An 18,375-nucleotide genomic window follows, 5' to 3' on the forward strand; every position below is an offset into this window, starting at 1 on the left:
GAGAGAGAGATAAACTAAGAGCCAATCAACTCCTACAGTATCTAATTTTTTAAACACAGCCTGTAACATGGCAGTTAGGAACTGATTGAATGGTACTATATCTCTCGCCTCTTTATCACCTTCCAAGGCTAAGTACACGAGTCCCTATGTGTAACATGTATGTGGTCAACGCAGGACAGCTTAAAGAGAGACTGTGTAATATGTATGTGGCTTACAGAGAGACGGTATGTAACAAGTACAGTATACTGTACGTCAGAGCCAGACGGCTTAAAGAGAGACTGTATGTAACACGTATGTGTCAGAGCTGGACAGCTTATAGAGTTACCATGTGTACCATGTATGTGGTCAGTGCCCGAGAGCTTACACAGAGACTATGGGCCTGATTCCGAGGTGCACGAGTATCATGCGCGGCTGCGAATTCTCACATATTCTCAAGTACAAGAGTATGCAAACGCCAGGTTAGACATTTCTCTTGTGTACTGCTGTGAGACAGACTGACTCCCACTATGCATATCTGAGCAATGCTCAAGTGCGCTGGTGGATCCAATCTCTCCACCATCGACGCACCATCGGTCACAACATCAACTCCTCAATCAGGGGTATGACTCTCCCTTAACATGCCCCCTGACACCACTTCTTTTTGCTATGACTTTAGGTCACCTCCCAGTCTCCACTCTGAGCCGCCCATGGATCGCAGATACCGACTCAAATCATAGAAATATCGCATGAAAATTCATGCACCATCCCACACTTTGGTTTGCGTGTGCACACTAAGGGTTTGCTTGTCTTTTCGTGGATGCACAGTAGCGAAAAATTGCTCAACTGCGTAAACATAGTTACTGCGTGGATCTCTATATCAGGCCCTGGGGCATATGTAATAGCGTCAGAGTTTGCTAGAGGTGCAGGTTGCCAGCCAAACTCTTACTTTTTTTAAATCGGCAATCATTTACAAGGCATGATTTTGCCATGTAAATGATTGCCGCTTTAAAAAAAAGTCCAGAGTTCGGCCGGCAATCTTGGACACTATTACATATGCCCCACTATGGGGGTAATTCCAAGTTGATCGCAGCAGGATTTGTGATAGCAACTGGGCAAAACCATGTGCACTGCAGGGGAGGCAGATATAACGTGCAGAAAGAGCTAGATTTGGGTGGGTTATATTGTTTCTGTGCAGGGTAAATACTGGCTGCTTTATTTTTACACTGCAAATTAGATTGCAGATTGAACACACCACACCCAAATCTAACTCTCTCTGCACATGTTATATCTGCCTCCCCTGCAGTGCACATGGTTTTGCCCAGTTGCTATCAAAAATCCTGCTGCGATCAACTTGGAATTACCCCCTATGTGTAACATGTATGTGATCAGAGCTTGACAGCTTACAGAAAAAGTATTGTAATGCTAGCCATACACCTTGAGCTAATTCTTGTTATTGGACAGACAGACCAATTTATCTGACACTGCCATACACTATCATGTAATTGGTCTATGTGTCCGGTGGAAAGTGTATCCAATGTCAGATCCGGGAAACAATAATCAAATCTCTCAGGAATGCCAAAAGATTTCTCATGACCAACAGAGCTATAATTACTTTTTAGTCACGGCCTTACGCTGTGCAGTTATCGGCCCAGTTGTCTGATTGTCCAATAATTTTACATTGTATGGCCACCTTAACATGTAAGTGGTCAGAGCCTGATAGCATACAGAGAGACTGTGGTATAGATTTACTAAAGCTTCTAAAAAAATGAAAAGTGGTGGTGTTGCACATAGTAATCATATTCTAGCATTCATTATTGCACAGATTCTCAAACTTGGTCTTCAGGACCCCACACAGTGCATGTTTTCCAGGTTTCCTCACAGAATCACTAGTGAAATAATTAGCTCCACCTGTAGATCTTTTAAAACGGGTCAGTGTTTAATGAATACAACTCCTTATGTTTTCCAGGTGACCTAGAAAACGAAAATTCTTTGGGGTCCTGTGGACCGAGTTTGAGAACCACTGCTCTGATGCATCCTAGAAAATGATAGACCAAATCCGACTAGTTGCTATGGGTAACACCATTACTGTACATTACTAAATGTACCTCTATATGTAGCATACCTTCTGCTTGACTGATACACAGCAGTAGTGACGTCATGGTCATATAATGTTACATATAAGGCCATTATTGTTGGGAAGGATTTCTACATTAAGAGTTACTCTCCAGCTTTTGATGGACTGTAAGTCCTAGGTTGGTAGAGCATACTGGGCATTTGAGTCTTAAAGCAACTGATAGCTACTGGTTGCCTAGACTTAATGCATTCATTAAATGTGTGTGACATAAATATTTCATGGTTTAAGACAATGTTATTTTCCTCTAAAGAGAAAGAAAAGCTAATCTAGAGCTATAATAACATATGGAGGTGTTTATGGTATCCATTACATTTACACCATATTACAGTTATTCCAACAGTGTGGCTTACATGTCAGACTGGTGTTTATCTCGCTCATTGTCCATGGTGGTGGAATAGTTTAATACATTGAACTCATGATTATAATATATATTTTTATGCATATTATTATTTTTAAAGAGTTACATTTGAACAGCAGCTGACAGAATTACATTATCACATTCCTCTTACTGTACACTTTTTGATCTGTCAGTATTTTGTAATAAGGTAGCTTTGTACAAGACATATATTTAAACAAAAAAACGTACCTAATTAAAAAGTCGAATATGCAACTTTGTTTAGAAGAATCCTGTTTAAGTTAATAAAAATCAGTTAAATATGACTAATTAATTACTATCATTCAGGAGTATATGTTCTAATAATGCAAACTTGTGGATATAAGAAATCCTGTATTAGAACTTCTAATGCAATAAAATAGGAGTTAAAATATAAGTGGGCTAGTTATATATAGATATTACTTGTCTATTTTTCTATGAAGAACATTAAATGCAAATCAGGTTACTATATGTGTTGTGAAAGTGCGTCCACTAGTCTAATTCAACAGCTAAGTTCATTTAACAATAATTCCTGTATGATGGAGAAATTGATGTTTTCTTTTCCTTTTTTAGTGGCACGTTTGGTTAAACATCCAAGGGTTAATTTGGTAGTCGTTATGAAATCTATTGCCTTTGGGATACAATAGCCAATTGGTAATGTTTCATTTTATTCTTACTTCATCATATTTTGTTCTCTGCTGCTTTTTAAGAAGTGTTGTGGAAAAGTTTTGCTGTGCACGTTTTCCCTTCTTGGGCCAAAATTAATCTCCTAGTTGTCATTAGCAAATTATTTTCCCTATGCTGTGCAAACTATACTTTGTCTAGTTTCTGATTATTCCATGTCTGTAACTCTCAAAATATAGAACTACTGAATATTCACCATTGTTAACTGCTTGATATTGGTGATTTGGAAACACAGTGACATTTACAAAAATTATTGCAAAGGGAAAACCTGTGTACATATCGCCTAAAATTTTTTTACCTTTTTCTGCCAGCCACTAGGGGACACTGGCCCAACTTCAAGACCGTGGGGTGATGATGGTGGCTTACAGGGAGCTGGCACTTTAAAGTGAAACAGGCTCCTCCCCTTCTATCCCCCATCATCCCTTTGAATTTGTGCCGAGGGAGCCGGTCACTGCTGACTGAGCTCCAGCTCAGTCTATATTTACTTTCATTTATTTCATTTATTTAGCTTTTTTATTCATGGGACTTGGTTCCCTCAGCCTCAGGAACCCTTCGCCATTTATATGAGAGAAGTAGGGTCCGGGTTACACACTAGCAGCGTCAAGCTGCACAAGAAGAACAGTGCTTAACCTAAGAGGCACTGTTCCTCCCGAGACAGCAAGGAGAACCGCGCTTAACCTGAGAAGCACTGTTCATCCTGAGACAGCAAGGAGAACAGCGCTTAACCTGAGAAGCACTGTTCCTCCCGAGATAGCCGCATCCTGAGGCTTCGGTTGGGTGAGTGAGCCTCCTTGTGTGAGGCACTGTGCGGCACCCGCCTCCAGCGCAGTGGTGTCCCCCACATTCCCTCCCTTCCTGTCCCCGCTGGCTAAGACTGGCCGTGGCAGCGGTGCGGTCTCCACTACACTGCCGTGCTGACAGTACACAGCGCGGCAGTGTGGGTGGGTGAGCCTCCTTATGCCCTCTATTATTAATTGTTCTTACACGAAACTGCTACATCTATGATAGATAGATAGATAGAGATAGAGATATCTATATCTATCCTTTTTATTCACATTTTGAGTTGTTTAAACTAATACGTCATCAGTATGTATTGCTCTCATGACATGGCGTCACTAAAAGCACTGAATTGTGAAGACAACGGGCTAAGTACTGGATTTGGATCTTTGAGTGTCGTACATACACACAATCGTGTGTGTGTATAGATATATATGTCTCAGAGACTCCGCCATAGGTTACAATATAATCCTAGTTTTAATCCAACATTTCAGTGGTCTAAGCCACTTTCATCAGGCCCCTTTTATTATTATTGTACAGCACATTTGTATTGTTTCAGTTGAAAATTGTTTTGTTTATATTCACTTAGTCCTCTGTATGCACATTATACTAAAATTGTTTAAGAACAGTATGCTTTGTTTGACACTTTTTTGAAAATAAAAAAATGCTTCAACGCCCGAAATGTATGTTGCTTTAAAGAAATTGTCTGTTTATTTTGAGCTAGTGCTTTATTAAGGTTCTTGCTAATGATCTTAGTGCAGTGTATAGCATTGTACTGTGCATATACAGACATAAATATAGGGCCTAATTCAGATGTGATCGCAGCAGCAATTTTTTTCTCCAATAGGCAAAACCAAGTGCACTGCAGGGGGGGCAGATGTAACATGTGCAGAGAGAGTTAGTTTTGGGAGGGGTGTGTTCAAACTGAAATCTAAATTGCAGTGTAAAAATAAAGCAGCCAGTATTTACCCTGCACAGAAACAAAATAACCCACCCAAATCTAACTCTCTCTGCACGTTATACCGTGCCTTGCTAAAGTATTCACCCCCCCTTTGCATTTTTCATGTTTTGTTGCCTCACAACCTGGAATTAAAATGGATTGTTTGAAGGTTTGCATAATTTCATTCACGGAACATGGCTACAACTTTGAAGATGTTTTTTTTATTTTTTTATTGTGAAGCAAACAACAAATAGGACAAAATAACCAAAAACTTCAGCATGCATAACTATTCTCCCCCCTAAAGTCAGTACTTTTTAGAGCCACCTTTTGCGGCAATTACAGCTGCAAGTTACATTGGATAAGTCTCTATGAGCTTGCCACATCTTGCCACTGGGATTTTTGCCCATTCCTTAAATCAAAACTGCTCCAGCTCCTTCATGTTGGATGGTTTCTGCTTGTGAACAGCAATCTTCAAGTCTGACCACAGATTCTCAATTGGATTGAGATCTGGGCTTTAACTAGGCTTTTCCAACACATTTAAACACCTTTGAAAAAGTCACGTGGAGCGTGACTAAACGCGTTAAGACCTGCCTCTCCACACACCTTGCTCAGGTGTCTCACGTCCGGTGCAGCGCTCAGAAACTCTACACGACCACGCTCCGGTCTGCATCGTTGTCTCAAGCGGCTGATGCTATCCACGCCGCCCAAGCCAGCTGATAGCTTATAACATTCTATCTCCTCTCCGCTGCAGAACACTTGTGGGCAACGCAGGACATCCGACCGGGGACGCCCGGTAAACGGACCAGCCCATCGGAGAGGTATTACGTATTGAATGTTTTCTGGCTACATAACTGTCTATCAAAATTGGAGCCTGACCATTGCACCCTCTGTTCATCATTGTGCTTAATTAGCGGCACTCATTTCCAGTTAGGGAATATGGATTTTAACCCTATGCATTACAGCTGCAGCACTTTATAAGCTTCTGAACTGTGTTGACACTCCGGGATAAATGACTGAGCACCATTTATGCTTCTTTCATTGTTTTTAATGTTTCCATATTTTACAGTCTGTATTCATTAAATCTGTTTATTTTTTATTTACACGTTGGCTCTCTTATCTTTTTATTTTCTGATATTCAGCGCAGCCTTTTTTTCTTGTTATACATTTAAATGTTTCCCCTTAAACCACTCGAGTGTTGCTTTAACAGTATGCTTCGGGTCGTTGTCCTCCGTCCCAGCCTCAAATCACAGGCAGACTGAAACAGGTTTTGCTCTCAAGAATATCTCTGTATTTAGCACCATGCATCTTTCCCTCGACTCAAAACAGTTTCCCAGTCCCTGCTGAAAAACATCCCCACAGCATGATGCTGCCACCACTATGTTTCACTGTGGTGATGGGATGTGTTGGGTTTGCGCCAGACATAGCGTTTTCCTTGATGGCCGAAAAGTTCAGTTTTAGTCTCATCTGACCAGAGCACCTTCCTCCATACATTTGGGGAGTCGTCCACATGCCTTTTGGCAAATTCAAAATGTGCCTTCTTATTTTAAACACTAGGTAATGTTTATTTTCTTGCCACTCTTCCATAAAGCACAACTCTGTGGAGTGTTCGGCGTATTGTAGTCACATGCGCAGGTACAGCAGTCTCTGCTGTGGAACTCTGCAGCTCCTTCAGGGTTACCTTTGGTCTCTGTGCTGCCTCTCTGATTAATGCCCTCCTTGCCCGGTCTGTGAGTTTTGGTGGCTGGCCCTCTCTTGGCAGGTTTGTTGTGGTCCCATGTTTTTTCCATTTGAAGATGATGGATTTTATGGTGCTCCGGAGGATCATCAAAGATTTGGATAATTTTTCATAACCCAACCCTGACTTGTACTTCTCAACAACTTTGTTCCTGACTTGTTTGGAGAGCTCCTTGGTCTTCATGATGGGATGCCTCTTGCTTAGTGGTGTTGCAGCCTCTGGGGCCCTTCAGAAAAGGTGTGTTTATACTGACCGATCATGTGACACTTAGATTGCACGCGGGTGGACTTCATTTCACTAATTATGTGCCTTCTGAAGGTAATTGGTTGCAACAGAACTTTTGAGGGGCTCCATAGCAAAGGGGGTGAATACATATGCACATGCCAATTTTCAAATTTTTATTTATAAAAATTATTCATTTCACTTCACCAACTTAGACTATTTTGTGCAGATCCATCACCTAACATTCAGATTTAAAAAAATAAATAAATTACAGGTTGTAATGTAACAAAATAGGTAAAAAGCCAAGGGGGGTGAATACTTTAGCAAGGCACTGTATCTGTCCCACCTGCAGTGCACATGGTTTTGCTCATTAGAGAGATTTTGCTACTGCGATCAGGTCTGAATTAGGCCCCTAGTTCTTGCTACACTCCTGAGCTGGGTACACACCTTTGCGATCACTCAGCTAATCAATTTAATCTCTCTCCACCGGCCAAGTAGTGTGTATTCAGTTTGACTCTCTATGACCCTGTACATAACGAGCTATAAATAGCTCAGTGTGTACGTTCTACTATGAGATTGAGAGGTCGGCTATGCACAACAGTTGCATGATCATTGCAAAGACTATTTTAAGCTGTTAAAATGCTAACACTCCTGCATACACACTTATGCAATCGCTGGACCGATCAGCCAACCTCGAGTGATAAGCTCTATGATTGTATGGGTGTGTACCCACTATAACTCCTGCACCATATCACTCAAAGTCATTAGGTACCATAGTACATGGGATAAACCTGAAAACAAATACAGTAAACATAGTTACAAAACATAACAATAAACCATCACGAGTATAAGAATGAAATACAAATGCTGCATTTAAACCATGGAAAGGGTGAGACAAGCCCATGGTAGGGCAATTTGCTTAGGTGCAGTGTTTCCCAAACCTGGTCCTCAAAGCCCCTTGACCGTTCTGGTTTTAAGGATATCCAAATTTGAGCAGAGGTGACTGAATTAGTACCTTACTCATTTTTGTAGGGGGAAGGCATAACCGTTCTCAATCATCCTTATGCTGGGCATACAAGCTACAATTGCAGCGAGTATTTGGGGGCGACCGATCCGGTGATATAGATCGGTCGGACATGCAGATTATTCAGCAAATTTCTCTGATTTAATATTCTGAAAGTGTAATGACGGCCACATCAGGCAGCGTATGCCCTGCCGCAGCCGACTAACAGACGTACCCATTCCTTCATGTGGGAAGGAACAGGGAAATGCCTCCTTCCTGGGGGCAGTGCGCCGATATCATGTGACATACATAGTGAGAGATCTCACAGTGTATGCCTGTGATATCCGCAGTGCCAGATAAAACGCCTGTTGGTCTGACAGGCATTTTATCTGCCTCTGTATGGCTGGCATTACCTATTGTACAGGTAAAAGGGGAGGACTTCTTTTTCCACAAATACAACTTTCCTTACTGGTGGTAAGGAAGTGCGATGGAAGAACAAGAGAACGAGACAGGCCTTCTTCAGGGCTAACACTGTTAATAGTTGTAAGTTGAACTGGGAAGGAGAGAAAAAAAAGGTATGTTTTTAGGGAACTAGTACAGTTAGGTAGATTGGTAGAAAGTAAGTCATGGCTCGGGAGTGAGTGCCAGAGGAGGGTGCAGGAGGGAGTGTGGATTGTAGTTGGGGAGGAGACATTAAGGGCATTATGTATGAGTGGTGAAGCCTTTGAACTGGATTTTTAGGGATACAGGTTGAGTATCCGTTAACCAGAATTCAAAATCCCACATTTTTGGGTCCACTACTGAAATAATGACATATATATTATGTGTGTATATATAGATATATTATATAGATATATAATATATGTGTCATTATCTCAGTAGGGGAACCAAAAATGTGTGATTTTGGATAAGGGATACTCAACCTGTATAAGGAGCCAGTGAAGGAGGTTGCAGAGGGGGAAAAGTAGATGGCATAAGACGAGACGGGAAAATAAGACAAGCAGCAGATTTAAAGATAAATGTAAATGAGGTCAGAGAATATTGATGGAGGCAAGAAAGGAGAAGAGTGCAATAATGAAAGCTTAATTGCAGTAAAGTTTATAGTCTCTACTTGCAGATGTAGCTATGCTCATCTTTATCGCAGCTTTCTGCAGTGTTCACCAGGCTGCGCCTATTTGCAGCTGGCAATTACTCCATTAATTCCTATGGATGTGTACGTGCGTATGCACGCACGCGTCCTAGTTGCAGGCCCCAATAGTCGCGCCAGCTATGCTGTGATGGGTACGCATCAAGCAAAGATGAGCATGACTACATCTGTACTTTAGATGTTTTCAGATACAAAGAGAAATCCTTTTAAGGGGCTAAGGGAGGCACACTATATTCTAGAATATATAACTAAAAAACTACAAGGCACTATAATCCCGTGGCCAAAAAGCCCCTACTTAGAGGATACTGGTACCTCATGAAGTGGGAAAAAGTTAAATGAGGAAGTACAGATATTGTCTGCAGTGTTACAAACTACAAAAGAAAAAAATAAAAGCGGTTAGCGCTATATATTTGTCTATTATATAACCTTCTACTGTGTCAGTGGCTGCTGTAAAGAGGCTCCACCCCCAAATCTCTCACTGGCTGCCTAAAGCCAGTACACAGCCACTCTTTTACAGCGCTGTATTTAAGTCAGGAGTGTTCCTCCTGTCAGTGCCAGAACCCAATGATGATAGAAAGAAGGTGGGACGGGTGAGACAGATAGAAGGAGGGGGCAGAGATGAGAAAGAGATACAAATAAGGGGCGGTAGGACAGATTAGAGAAAGAAACGCGCAAGAGGAGGGGAACATAGATGAGAGCAAGAGACGGGGGAGTCAGTCAGAGATGAGAGACTGATGGGACAGAAATGAGGGAGAGATGGGTGTGGGGGAGATGTGAGAGATGAATAGGGAGGGTGGGGAACAGATGAGACAGATGGGGTAGCGGGGTAAAAGATGAGCAAGCGATAGATGGGGCATAGATGAAAGAAAGTGACAGACAGATGGGACAGAGATAAGACAGACGGGGAAGGGGTGGAAGGAGGGACATAGATGAGCGAGAGACAGATGTGGGTGGGTGGGGGGCAGAGATGGGAAGACGGAGGGGAAAAACACTACACCACCAAGCACACTTGCTAGTTACCTGCCAATTGAAGGATCCAAAAGACTAGTATATAATATGACTGTTTATGCAAAAATAATTTGGTTACCAGCATACTAAAATTGCTAAAAACATAATGTTAATTTATTCCACAATTAAGTCAAACAGCAAGGCAACATAATATTCATTGGTACTTTGATGACTTCATGTAAAAACCCAATGTCCATTTCAGTGCTTCATCTGCATCCTTATCAGTGCTTTTACATGAAACATACAAACACCACCTTATAAACCTGGAATAGTGCCAAAAAGGGGGTTATTTAGGTTTGTTAGCAAACCAAAAAAGCACACTAATGTGCAAAACCATGTGCACTGCAGGTGGGGCAGATATAACGCGCAGAGAGAGTTAGATTTGGGTGGGGTGTATTGTTTCTGTGCAGGGTAAATACTGACTGATTTATTTTTACACCGTAATTTAGATTTCAGTTTGAACACACTCCACCCAAATTGACTCTCTGTGCACATGTTACATCTGCATCCCCCCCTGCAGTGCAACATAATTTTGCCCATTATTGTGCTTTTTTAGTTTGCTAATAAAACTGTATAAGGACCTATGTACTATCCTGCATGAAACAATCAATGAAGAGGATGAAAAAATGGCACAACAGTGGCTACTAAACAACTGGTCTCTAAGCCGCAGTAATATATATTGTAGACCCGTTTAACCGCTCAGATAAATAGGAAAGAATACCAAAAAGCCCAGTAATACAGTATATTACTGTAAGAGCCAAAGGAAAATCACAAATATAGACCTATAATAACAGCTGATAAATGTAGAATTATTCATATGCAGTAATGAATACAAGCCTGTAATAAAGTCAACAATCTCTAGAAGCTAAATAACAAAAAACACTACAAAAAGGTAAATAAAAGCAACATAAATTATTTATTTATTTATTAGCAGTTTCTTATATAACGCAGCATATTCCGTTGCGCTTTACAATTAGAGCAACAGTTATAGAACAAAACTGGGCAAAGACAGACAGACATAGAGGTAGGAAGGCCCTGCTCGCAAGCTTACAATCTATGGGGAAAGATACACAAGGATAGATGCTACCTGTTGCATAATGGTCCACCAGATTGCTAGGTTCTTAATGGGTTGTATGATATGATCACCCAGCAATGTTGGAAGACAAAATATGTGAGGTTATGTGGACTGTACAGAGGGGATGTAATTGGATAGGGAAGCATTGAAGGTTATGTGGGTGGGTCTGGAACTTGGTAGGCTTGTCTGAAGAGGTGAGTTTTCAGGGAACGTTTAAAGGTTTGGAGACTAGAGGAGAGTCTTATTGTTTGTGGGAGGGCATTCCACAGAGTGGGTGAAGCCCGGGTAAAGTCCTGTAATTTTGAGTGGGAACAGGTAATACATGTGGATGAGAAACGCAGATCTTGTGCAGAGCGGAGAGGTCTGGTAGGGAGATATTTTGAGATGAGTGAGGAGATGTATGATGGTGCAGTTTGGTTAATAGCCTAGTATGTAAGTAAAAGTATTTTATATTTTACACTGTAAATACCGGTAACCAATGGAGGGACTGACAGAGCGGATCAGCAGACGAAGAACGTCTAGTGAGGAAGATTAGCCTCGCAGCTGCTTTTAAAATGGATTGTAGTGGTGAGAGCCTATGTTTGGGAAGACCTGTAAGGAGACTATTACAATAATCAATGCGGGAGATGATGAGAGCGTGGATTACAGTTTTTGCAGTGTCTTGTGTAAGATAAGGGCGTATTTTGGATATGTTTTTAGGTGCATGTAACATGATTTAGAGACAGATTGAATGTGTGGAACAAAGGACAGTTTAGAGTCAAGGGTGACGCCTAGGCAGCGAACTTGGGGTAGGGTGGATAGTCGCATTGTCAACAGTTATGGAGATATCAGGTTGGTAACTACTCTTGGCTGGTGGGAATATAATTAATTCTGTTTTGGAAATGTTGAGTTTGAGGTAGCGAGATGACATCCAAGACAAAATGGCAGACAGGCTTTCAGTGACGCGAGCCGATACAGATGGTGATAAATCTGGGGAGGATAGGTAGATTTGAGTATCATCAGCGTACAAATAATACTGAAATCCAAAGGAGCTGATTAGTTTACCAAAAGATGAGGTATAGATTGAGAACAGCAGAGGACCCAAGACTGAGCCCTGCGGTACTTCAACTGATAGAGGTAGAGAAGAAGAGGTAGAATCAGAGAAGTGAACACTGGAAGAGCGATTAGATAGGTAGGATGAGAACCAAGTAAGGGCTGTGTCCTGAAGACCTAGGCATTGCATGAGAAGAGAGTGGTCAACAGTGTCAAAAGCAGTGTGTAATGGCCTTTCGATCTAGCAGTGACTAGATCATTCACTACTTTGGTCAGTGCCGTCTCTGGAGTGTTGGGCACGAAAGCCTAACTGAAGTGAGTCCAGTAAGTTGTGGGAGCTAAGAAAGTGTGTAAGGCGAGTGTAGGTAAGTCTCTCAAGTAGCTTGGAGGGACATGGTAGCTGAGAAATGGGATTGTAGGTAGAGTGTGTGTTTGGGTCAGAGTTGTTTTTTTTTAGAATGGGAATAATCACTGCATGTTTAAACAGAGAAGGAAAGATACCAGGAGAGAGAGAGAGAGAGAGAGAGAGATTACAGATTTTAGTTAAGGTTGGGATAAGCACAGGAGACAAAGTTTTACTGACTTGTGAGGGTATAGGATCAAGAGGAGAGGTAGTGGAGTAGGAGGATGAAAAGAGTGTTGATACTTCATCTTCACTTGTGGGATCAAATGCAGAGAAAGTGCCAGAGGGCAGAGGGTTCAGGTATGGAATTGAGCAGGTCACTGGCTGAATTAGAGCATACCATTTCATCTCTGATTTTATCAATCTTATCCTTGAAGTACATTAATGGAGTTTACTTGCAGTGAAGCACAATGTTATCTATAATACGTGATGAGAGCACACATAAGAGTAAATTAAACATGACCAGTAATATGTTATTATAAATTCAATGAACCTAGCCTGCATTAGTGACCCAGTTAGGATGTGGGCAGAGCGCAGGGGTGCGGGGGCAGCATGGTCGAAAAGGTGGAGTGACCGACCGAGTGGTGTGTGCGGCCCCACTGGCGTCACTATTGGGAATGGTGGGGCCCCATCGATGTCATAAATAAAGGCGTGACTAGCACCTATGGAGATGCTGGGCTTCCCCAAAGCTTTCCATTTAATGTGAATAGATGGCGTGCGCATGGCACCTATTCACATGGCGGTGGTAGCAACGGCAGGGCGCTGGTAAAAGGGCAAGGCGCATTTTGCCCTTTAAAAGTCGGGCAGGGTGCGGCTGCTAAAACAGCCCAGTGTGAAGACTGTGCATAGATAAAAAGGATCAATAATAAACTCATTAAAACATCCCTATAAAAAAACTAATCTGATATCATCTGGAGCACTGTGTGCTCTCTCTCTCTCTCTCTCTCTCTCTCTCTCTCTCTCTCTCTCTCTCTCTCTCTCTCTCTCTCTCTCTCTCTCTCTCTCTCTCTCTCTCTCTCTCTCTCTCTCTCTCTCTCTCTCTCCCTCTCCCTCCCTCCCTCCCTCCCTCTCTTTTTATATATATATATTAAAAATACACCAATGTCGGTGGCACTCGAGTGAAAATAGTAAGCTGCTACAGCAGGTCTATTCTATTTCGATTATGACGATGGAATGAATATCGAAAATGTTGGAATAGACCTGCTGTAGGAGCTTACTTTATTCACTTGAGTGCTGCCAACATTGGTGTATTATAGTTGAACCCCCTGCCGGGGGTACCTATGGAGGGCATCAGGGCTGATTGTGCAACGAGTGCTGCCTAACGGGAATTGTGTTTGTGTGTGTTATACACACAGTACTGTGCAAAAGTTTTAGGCAGGTACAGAAAAAATGCTGCAAAGTAAGAATGCTTTCAAAAATAGAAGTGTTAATGTTTATTTTGATCAATTAGCAAAATGCAAAGTGAATGATCAGAAGAGAAATCTATATAAAATCAATGTTTGGTGTGCCCACCCTTTGCCTTCAAAACAGCATCAATTCTTCTAGGTACGCCTGCACACAGTTTTTGAAGGATCTTGGCAGGGAGGTTGTTCAAACCATCTTAAGAACTATCCACAGATCTTCTGTGGATGTAGGCTTGCTCAAATCCTTCTTTCTCTTCATGTAATCCCTGACAGACTTGATGATGTTGAGATCAGGCCTCTGTGGGGGCCATATTATCACTTCCAGGACTCCTTGTCCTTCGGTATGCTGAAGATAGTTCTTAATGACATTTTCTGTATGTTTAGGGTAGTTGTGCTGCAGAATACTTTTGGAGCCAATCAGACACTTGCCTGTATTTCTTAGCATTGAGGATACCAATAATCCTGACAAAAATCCCCAACTCCATTTGCTGAAATGCAGCCCCAAACGTGCAAGGAACCGTTCTCCACCATGCTTCACTGTTGCCTGCAGACACATTATGGGCCCTCATTCCGAGTTGATCGGTCGCAAGGCGAGTTTAGCAGAGTTACACACGCTAAGCCGCCGCCTACTGGGAGTGAATCTTAGCTTCTTAAAATTGCGACCGATGTATTCGCAATAATGCGATTACTAACTACTTAGCAGTTTCAGAGTAGCTCCAGACTTACTCTGCCTGTGCGATCAGTTCAGTGCTTGTCGTTCCTGTTTGACGTCACAAACACACCCAGCGTTCGCCCAGGCACTCCCACCGTTTCTCCGGCCACTCCTGCGTTTTTTCCGGAAACGGTAGCGTTTTCAGCCACACGCCCCTGAAACGCCGTGTTTCCGCCCAGTAACACCCATTTCCTGTCAATCACATTACGATCGCCGGAGCGATGAAAAAGCCGTGAGTAAAATTACTTTCTACATAGCAAAGTTACTTGGCGCAGTCGCAGTGCGAACATTGCGCATGCGTACTAAGCGGATTTTCATTGCGATGCGATGAAAAATACCGAGCGAACAACTCGGAATGAGGGCCCTTGTACAGCTCTCAATCCCTTTGGTGAACAAACTGCCTTCTGTTACAGCCAAAACTCATCAGTCCAAAACACCTGTTGCCATTTTTTTGCACCCCTGTTCCTATGTTTTAGTGCATAGTTGAGTTGCTTTACCTTGTTACCACATCGAAGGTTGGCTTTTTGGCCGCAGTTCTTCCATGAAGACAACTTCTGGCCAGACTTCTCCGAACAGTGGATGGATGTACCTGGGTCCCACTGATTTCTGACAGTTCTGAGCTAATGGGGCACAGCAGTAAAACCTTTCAGTCTACCATATATCTGAGCATCCTCAACCAAGCCAGTAGTGTTTAGATGAATTATACTATGATGCATTGTACTCTGCATAATACAGTATTTCACCTTGTATGGATTACGTCTAGTTCATTACAGTTCACATGCCTTAAATACCACACAAGCATGTTGTAAATTGAAAAAAATAAAAATAAATGAAATTAAAACTAGAATTGAAACAAGCTAATCATAGTACAAAGATGCTAGTGAAAGGAAAACTAAAATATTATACATGATTACGGACTAGTTAGTTTTCCTCAGGAAGTGTGTATGATCTGTGCTCTGCAAATACACTGTATGTATCCCAGTCTCCAGATGTTGTTCCCTTATTTCTGGTGTGCAGATATGTAATGACAGCAGGTCATTATTGGGCATATTATTTTCTTCTTATATTGTGTTTTTATTAATTTGTTTGACTATTTCAGATGTGACATGCTCATTTCTTTATTTTGTGTTAAATTAAGTACCTTTGAGTATTTCCATACTGCGTTTTTGATCATATTAGTTTCTACTGATGGTACTACTTTGTGACATTCAATCCAGTTGAAGCTACATACAGTACTTCCATACTGTATGCTGATGCTTTGCCAATAGCAACAGGCTTTCTATAGAGAACAAAGGCCACCTACATTAGTTGCATTTGAAATTGCAGTAAAACTTCTAGCATTTTTATTGTACAGATTTGTTTTATTTTGATGCTTGTTTTTATGTGTGTTACAGGAATAGGTGCCTTCAGCACTCCAGAAATATGAGTGGCCAGTCTTCCTCTTCCTCACCTGCACGCCCCAAATGCAGAGTACTTTCTGCCCTCAAGAAGGTCTTTGGATTTGACACATTCCGATCAGATTTACAGGAGAATGCAACGCGCACTGTAGTTAAAGGTGATACGTATTTATTTATTTACTAGTTCCCAGCCCATAAAAATGATAGAATAACATAACAGTAATGTTATGGCTGGCAGCTGTGCGTGCTTGAACAGAGCAACAATTGAATTGCTCCGTTGGACGCCATCTAGTGCCCGTCGGCATGCAAACACTTGAATTCCCCCTATAGAGGTGAAGAGCAGCGTTAGCCTTTCTCTAACGTCCTAGTGGATGCTGGGGACTCCGTCAGGACCATGGGGATAGCGGCTCCGCAGGAGACAGGGCACAAAAAGTAAGCTTTTAGGATCACATGGTGTGTACTGGCTCCTCCCACTATGACCCTCCTCCAAGCCTCAGTTAGGTTTTTGTGCCCGTCCGAGCAGGGTGCAATCTAGGTGGCTCTCATAAAGAGCTGCTTAGAAAAAGTTTTTTTAGGTTTCTTATTTTCAGTGAGTCCTGCTGGCAACAGGCTCACTGCTACGAGGGACTTAGGGGAGAGAAGTGAACTCACCTGCGTGCAGGATGGATTTGCTTCTTAGGCTACTGGACACCATTAGCTCCAGAGGGATCGAACACAGGCCCAGCCATGGAGTCCGGTCCCGGAGCCGTGCCGCCGACCCCCCTTGCAGATGCCGAAGTTGAAGAGGTCCAGAGGTCCGGAAACAGGCGGCAGAAGACTTTCAGTCTTCATAAGGTAGCGCACAGCACTGCAGCTGTGCGCCATTGTTGTCGGCACACTTCACACCAGCGGTCACTGAGGGTGCAGGGCGCTGGGGGGGGCGCCCTGGGCAGCAATGTATAATACCTTTTTCTATGGCTAAAATACATCACATATAGCCCTTGAGGCTATATGGATGTATTTAACCCCTGCCATATATCGCAAACTCCGGGAGAAGAGCCCGCCGTTTTAGGGGGCGGGGCCTATTCTCCTCAGCACACAGCGCCATTTTCCTGCTCAGCTCCGCTGTGAGGAAGGCTCCCAGGACTCTCCCCTGCACTGCACTACAGAAACAGGGTAAAACAGAGAAGGGGGGCATATTTTGGCGATATTTTTATATATTAAGCGCATATAACAGAAACAACACCTTTTAGGGTTGTTTATATACATTTTTATAGCGCTTTGGTGTGTGCTGGCAAACTCTCCCTCTGTCTCCCAAAGGGCTAGTGGGGTCCTGTCTTCGATAAGAGCATTCCCTGTGTGTCTGCTGTGTGTCGGTACGTGTGTGTCGACATGTATGAGGACGATGTTGGTGTGGAGGCGGAGCAATTGCCGGTAATGGTGATGTCACCCCCTAGGGAGTCGACACCGGAATGGATGGCTTTAATTATGGAATTACGTGATAATGTTAGCACGCTGCAAAAGTCAGTTGACGACATGAGACGGCCGGAAAACCAGTTAGTACCTGTCCAGGCGTCTCAGGCACCGTCAGGGGCTGTAAAACGTCCCTTACCTCAGTCAGTCGACACAGGTACCGACACAGATGAATCTAGTGTCGACGGTGAAGAAAGAAACGTATTTTCCAATAGGGCCACACGTTATATGATCACGGCAATGAAGGAGGCTTTGCATATCTCTGATACTGCAGGTACCTCAAAGGGGGGTATTATGTGGGGTGTGAAAAAACTACCTGTAGCTTTTCCAGAATCAGAGGAATTGAATGACGTGTGTGATGAAGCGTGGGTTAACCCCGATAGAAAACTGCTAATTTCAAAGAAGTTATTGGCATTATACCCTTTCCCACCAGAGGTTAGGGCGCGCTGGGAAACACCCCCTAGGGTGGATAAGGCGCTCACACGCTTATCAAAACAAGTGGCGTTACCGTCTCCTGATACGGCCGCCCTCAAGGATCCAGCTGATAGGAGGCTGGAAACTACCCTGAAGAGTATATACACACATACTGGTGTTATACTGCGACCAGCAATAGCCTCAGCCTGGATGTGCAGTGCTGGGGTGGTGTGGTCGGATTCCCTGACTGAAAATATTGATACCCTGGATAGGGACAGTATTTTATTGACTATAGAGCAATTAAAGGATGCTTTTCTTTATATGCGAGATGCTCAGAGGGATATTTGCACTCTGGCATCGAGAGTAAGTGCGATGTCCATATCTGCCAGAAGAAGTTTATGGACGCGACAGTGGTCAGGTGATGCGGATTCCAAACGGCATATGGAAGTATTGCCGTATAAAGGAGAGGAATTATTTGGGGTCGG

General features: G+C 42.7%; 1 protein-coding gene across 8 annotated transcripts in view; it reads left to right on the top strand.

Moving 5' to 3' along the window:
• The window catches only part of RECQL5 (RecQ like helicase 5), a 304,462-nt gene that overhangs the window by 371 nt on the left and 285,716 nt on the right, over nucleotides 1-18,375 (top strand). For 4 of the 8 annotated variants that reach the window (XM_063960597.1, XM_063960604.1, XM_063960605.1 and 1 more), the window contains exons 2-4: nucleotides 1,946-2,052; nucleotides 3,060-3,140; nucleotides 16,022-16,182. In XM_063960597.1, the coding sequence (XP_063816667.1) occupies nucleotides 16,050-16,182 (133 nt within the window). In that variant the 5' untranslated portion in view covers nucleotides 1,946-2,052; nucleotides 3,060-3,140; nucleotides 16,022-16,049. The remainder of the gene's footprint in view (nucleotides 1-1,945; nucleotides 2,053-3,059; nucleotides 3,141-16,021; nucleotides 16,183-18,375) is intronic. The other 4 variants (XM_063960599.1, XM_063960600.1, XM_063960602.1 and 1 more) reach the window with 3 other exon arrangements.

The sequence above is a fragment of the Pseudophryne corroboree genome, chromosome 3 (genome assembly GCF_028390025.1).
Source record: "Pseudophryne corroboree isolate aPseCor3 chromosome 3, aPseCor3.hap2, whole genome shotgun sequence".
NCBI lineage: Eukaryota > Metazoa > Chordata > Amphibia > Anura > Myobatrachidae > Pseudophryne > Pseudophryne corroboree.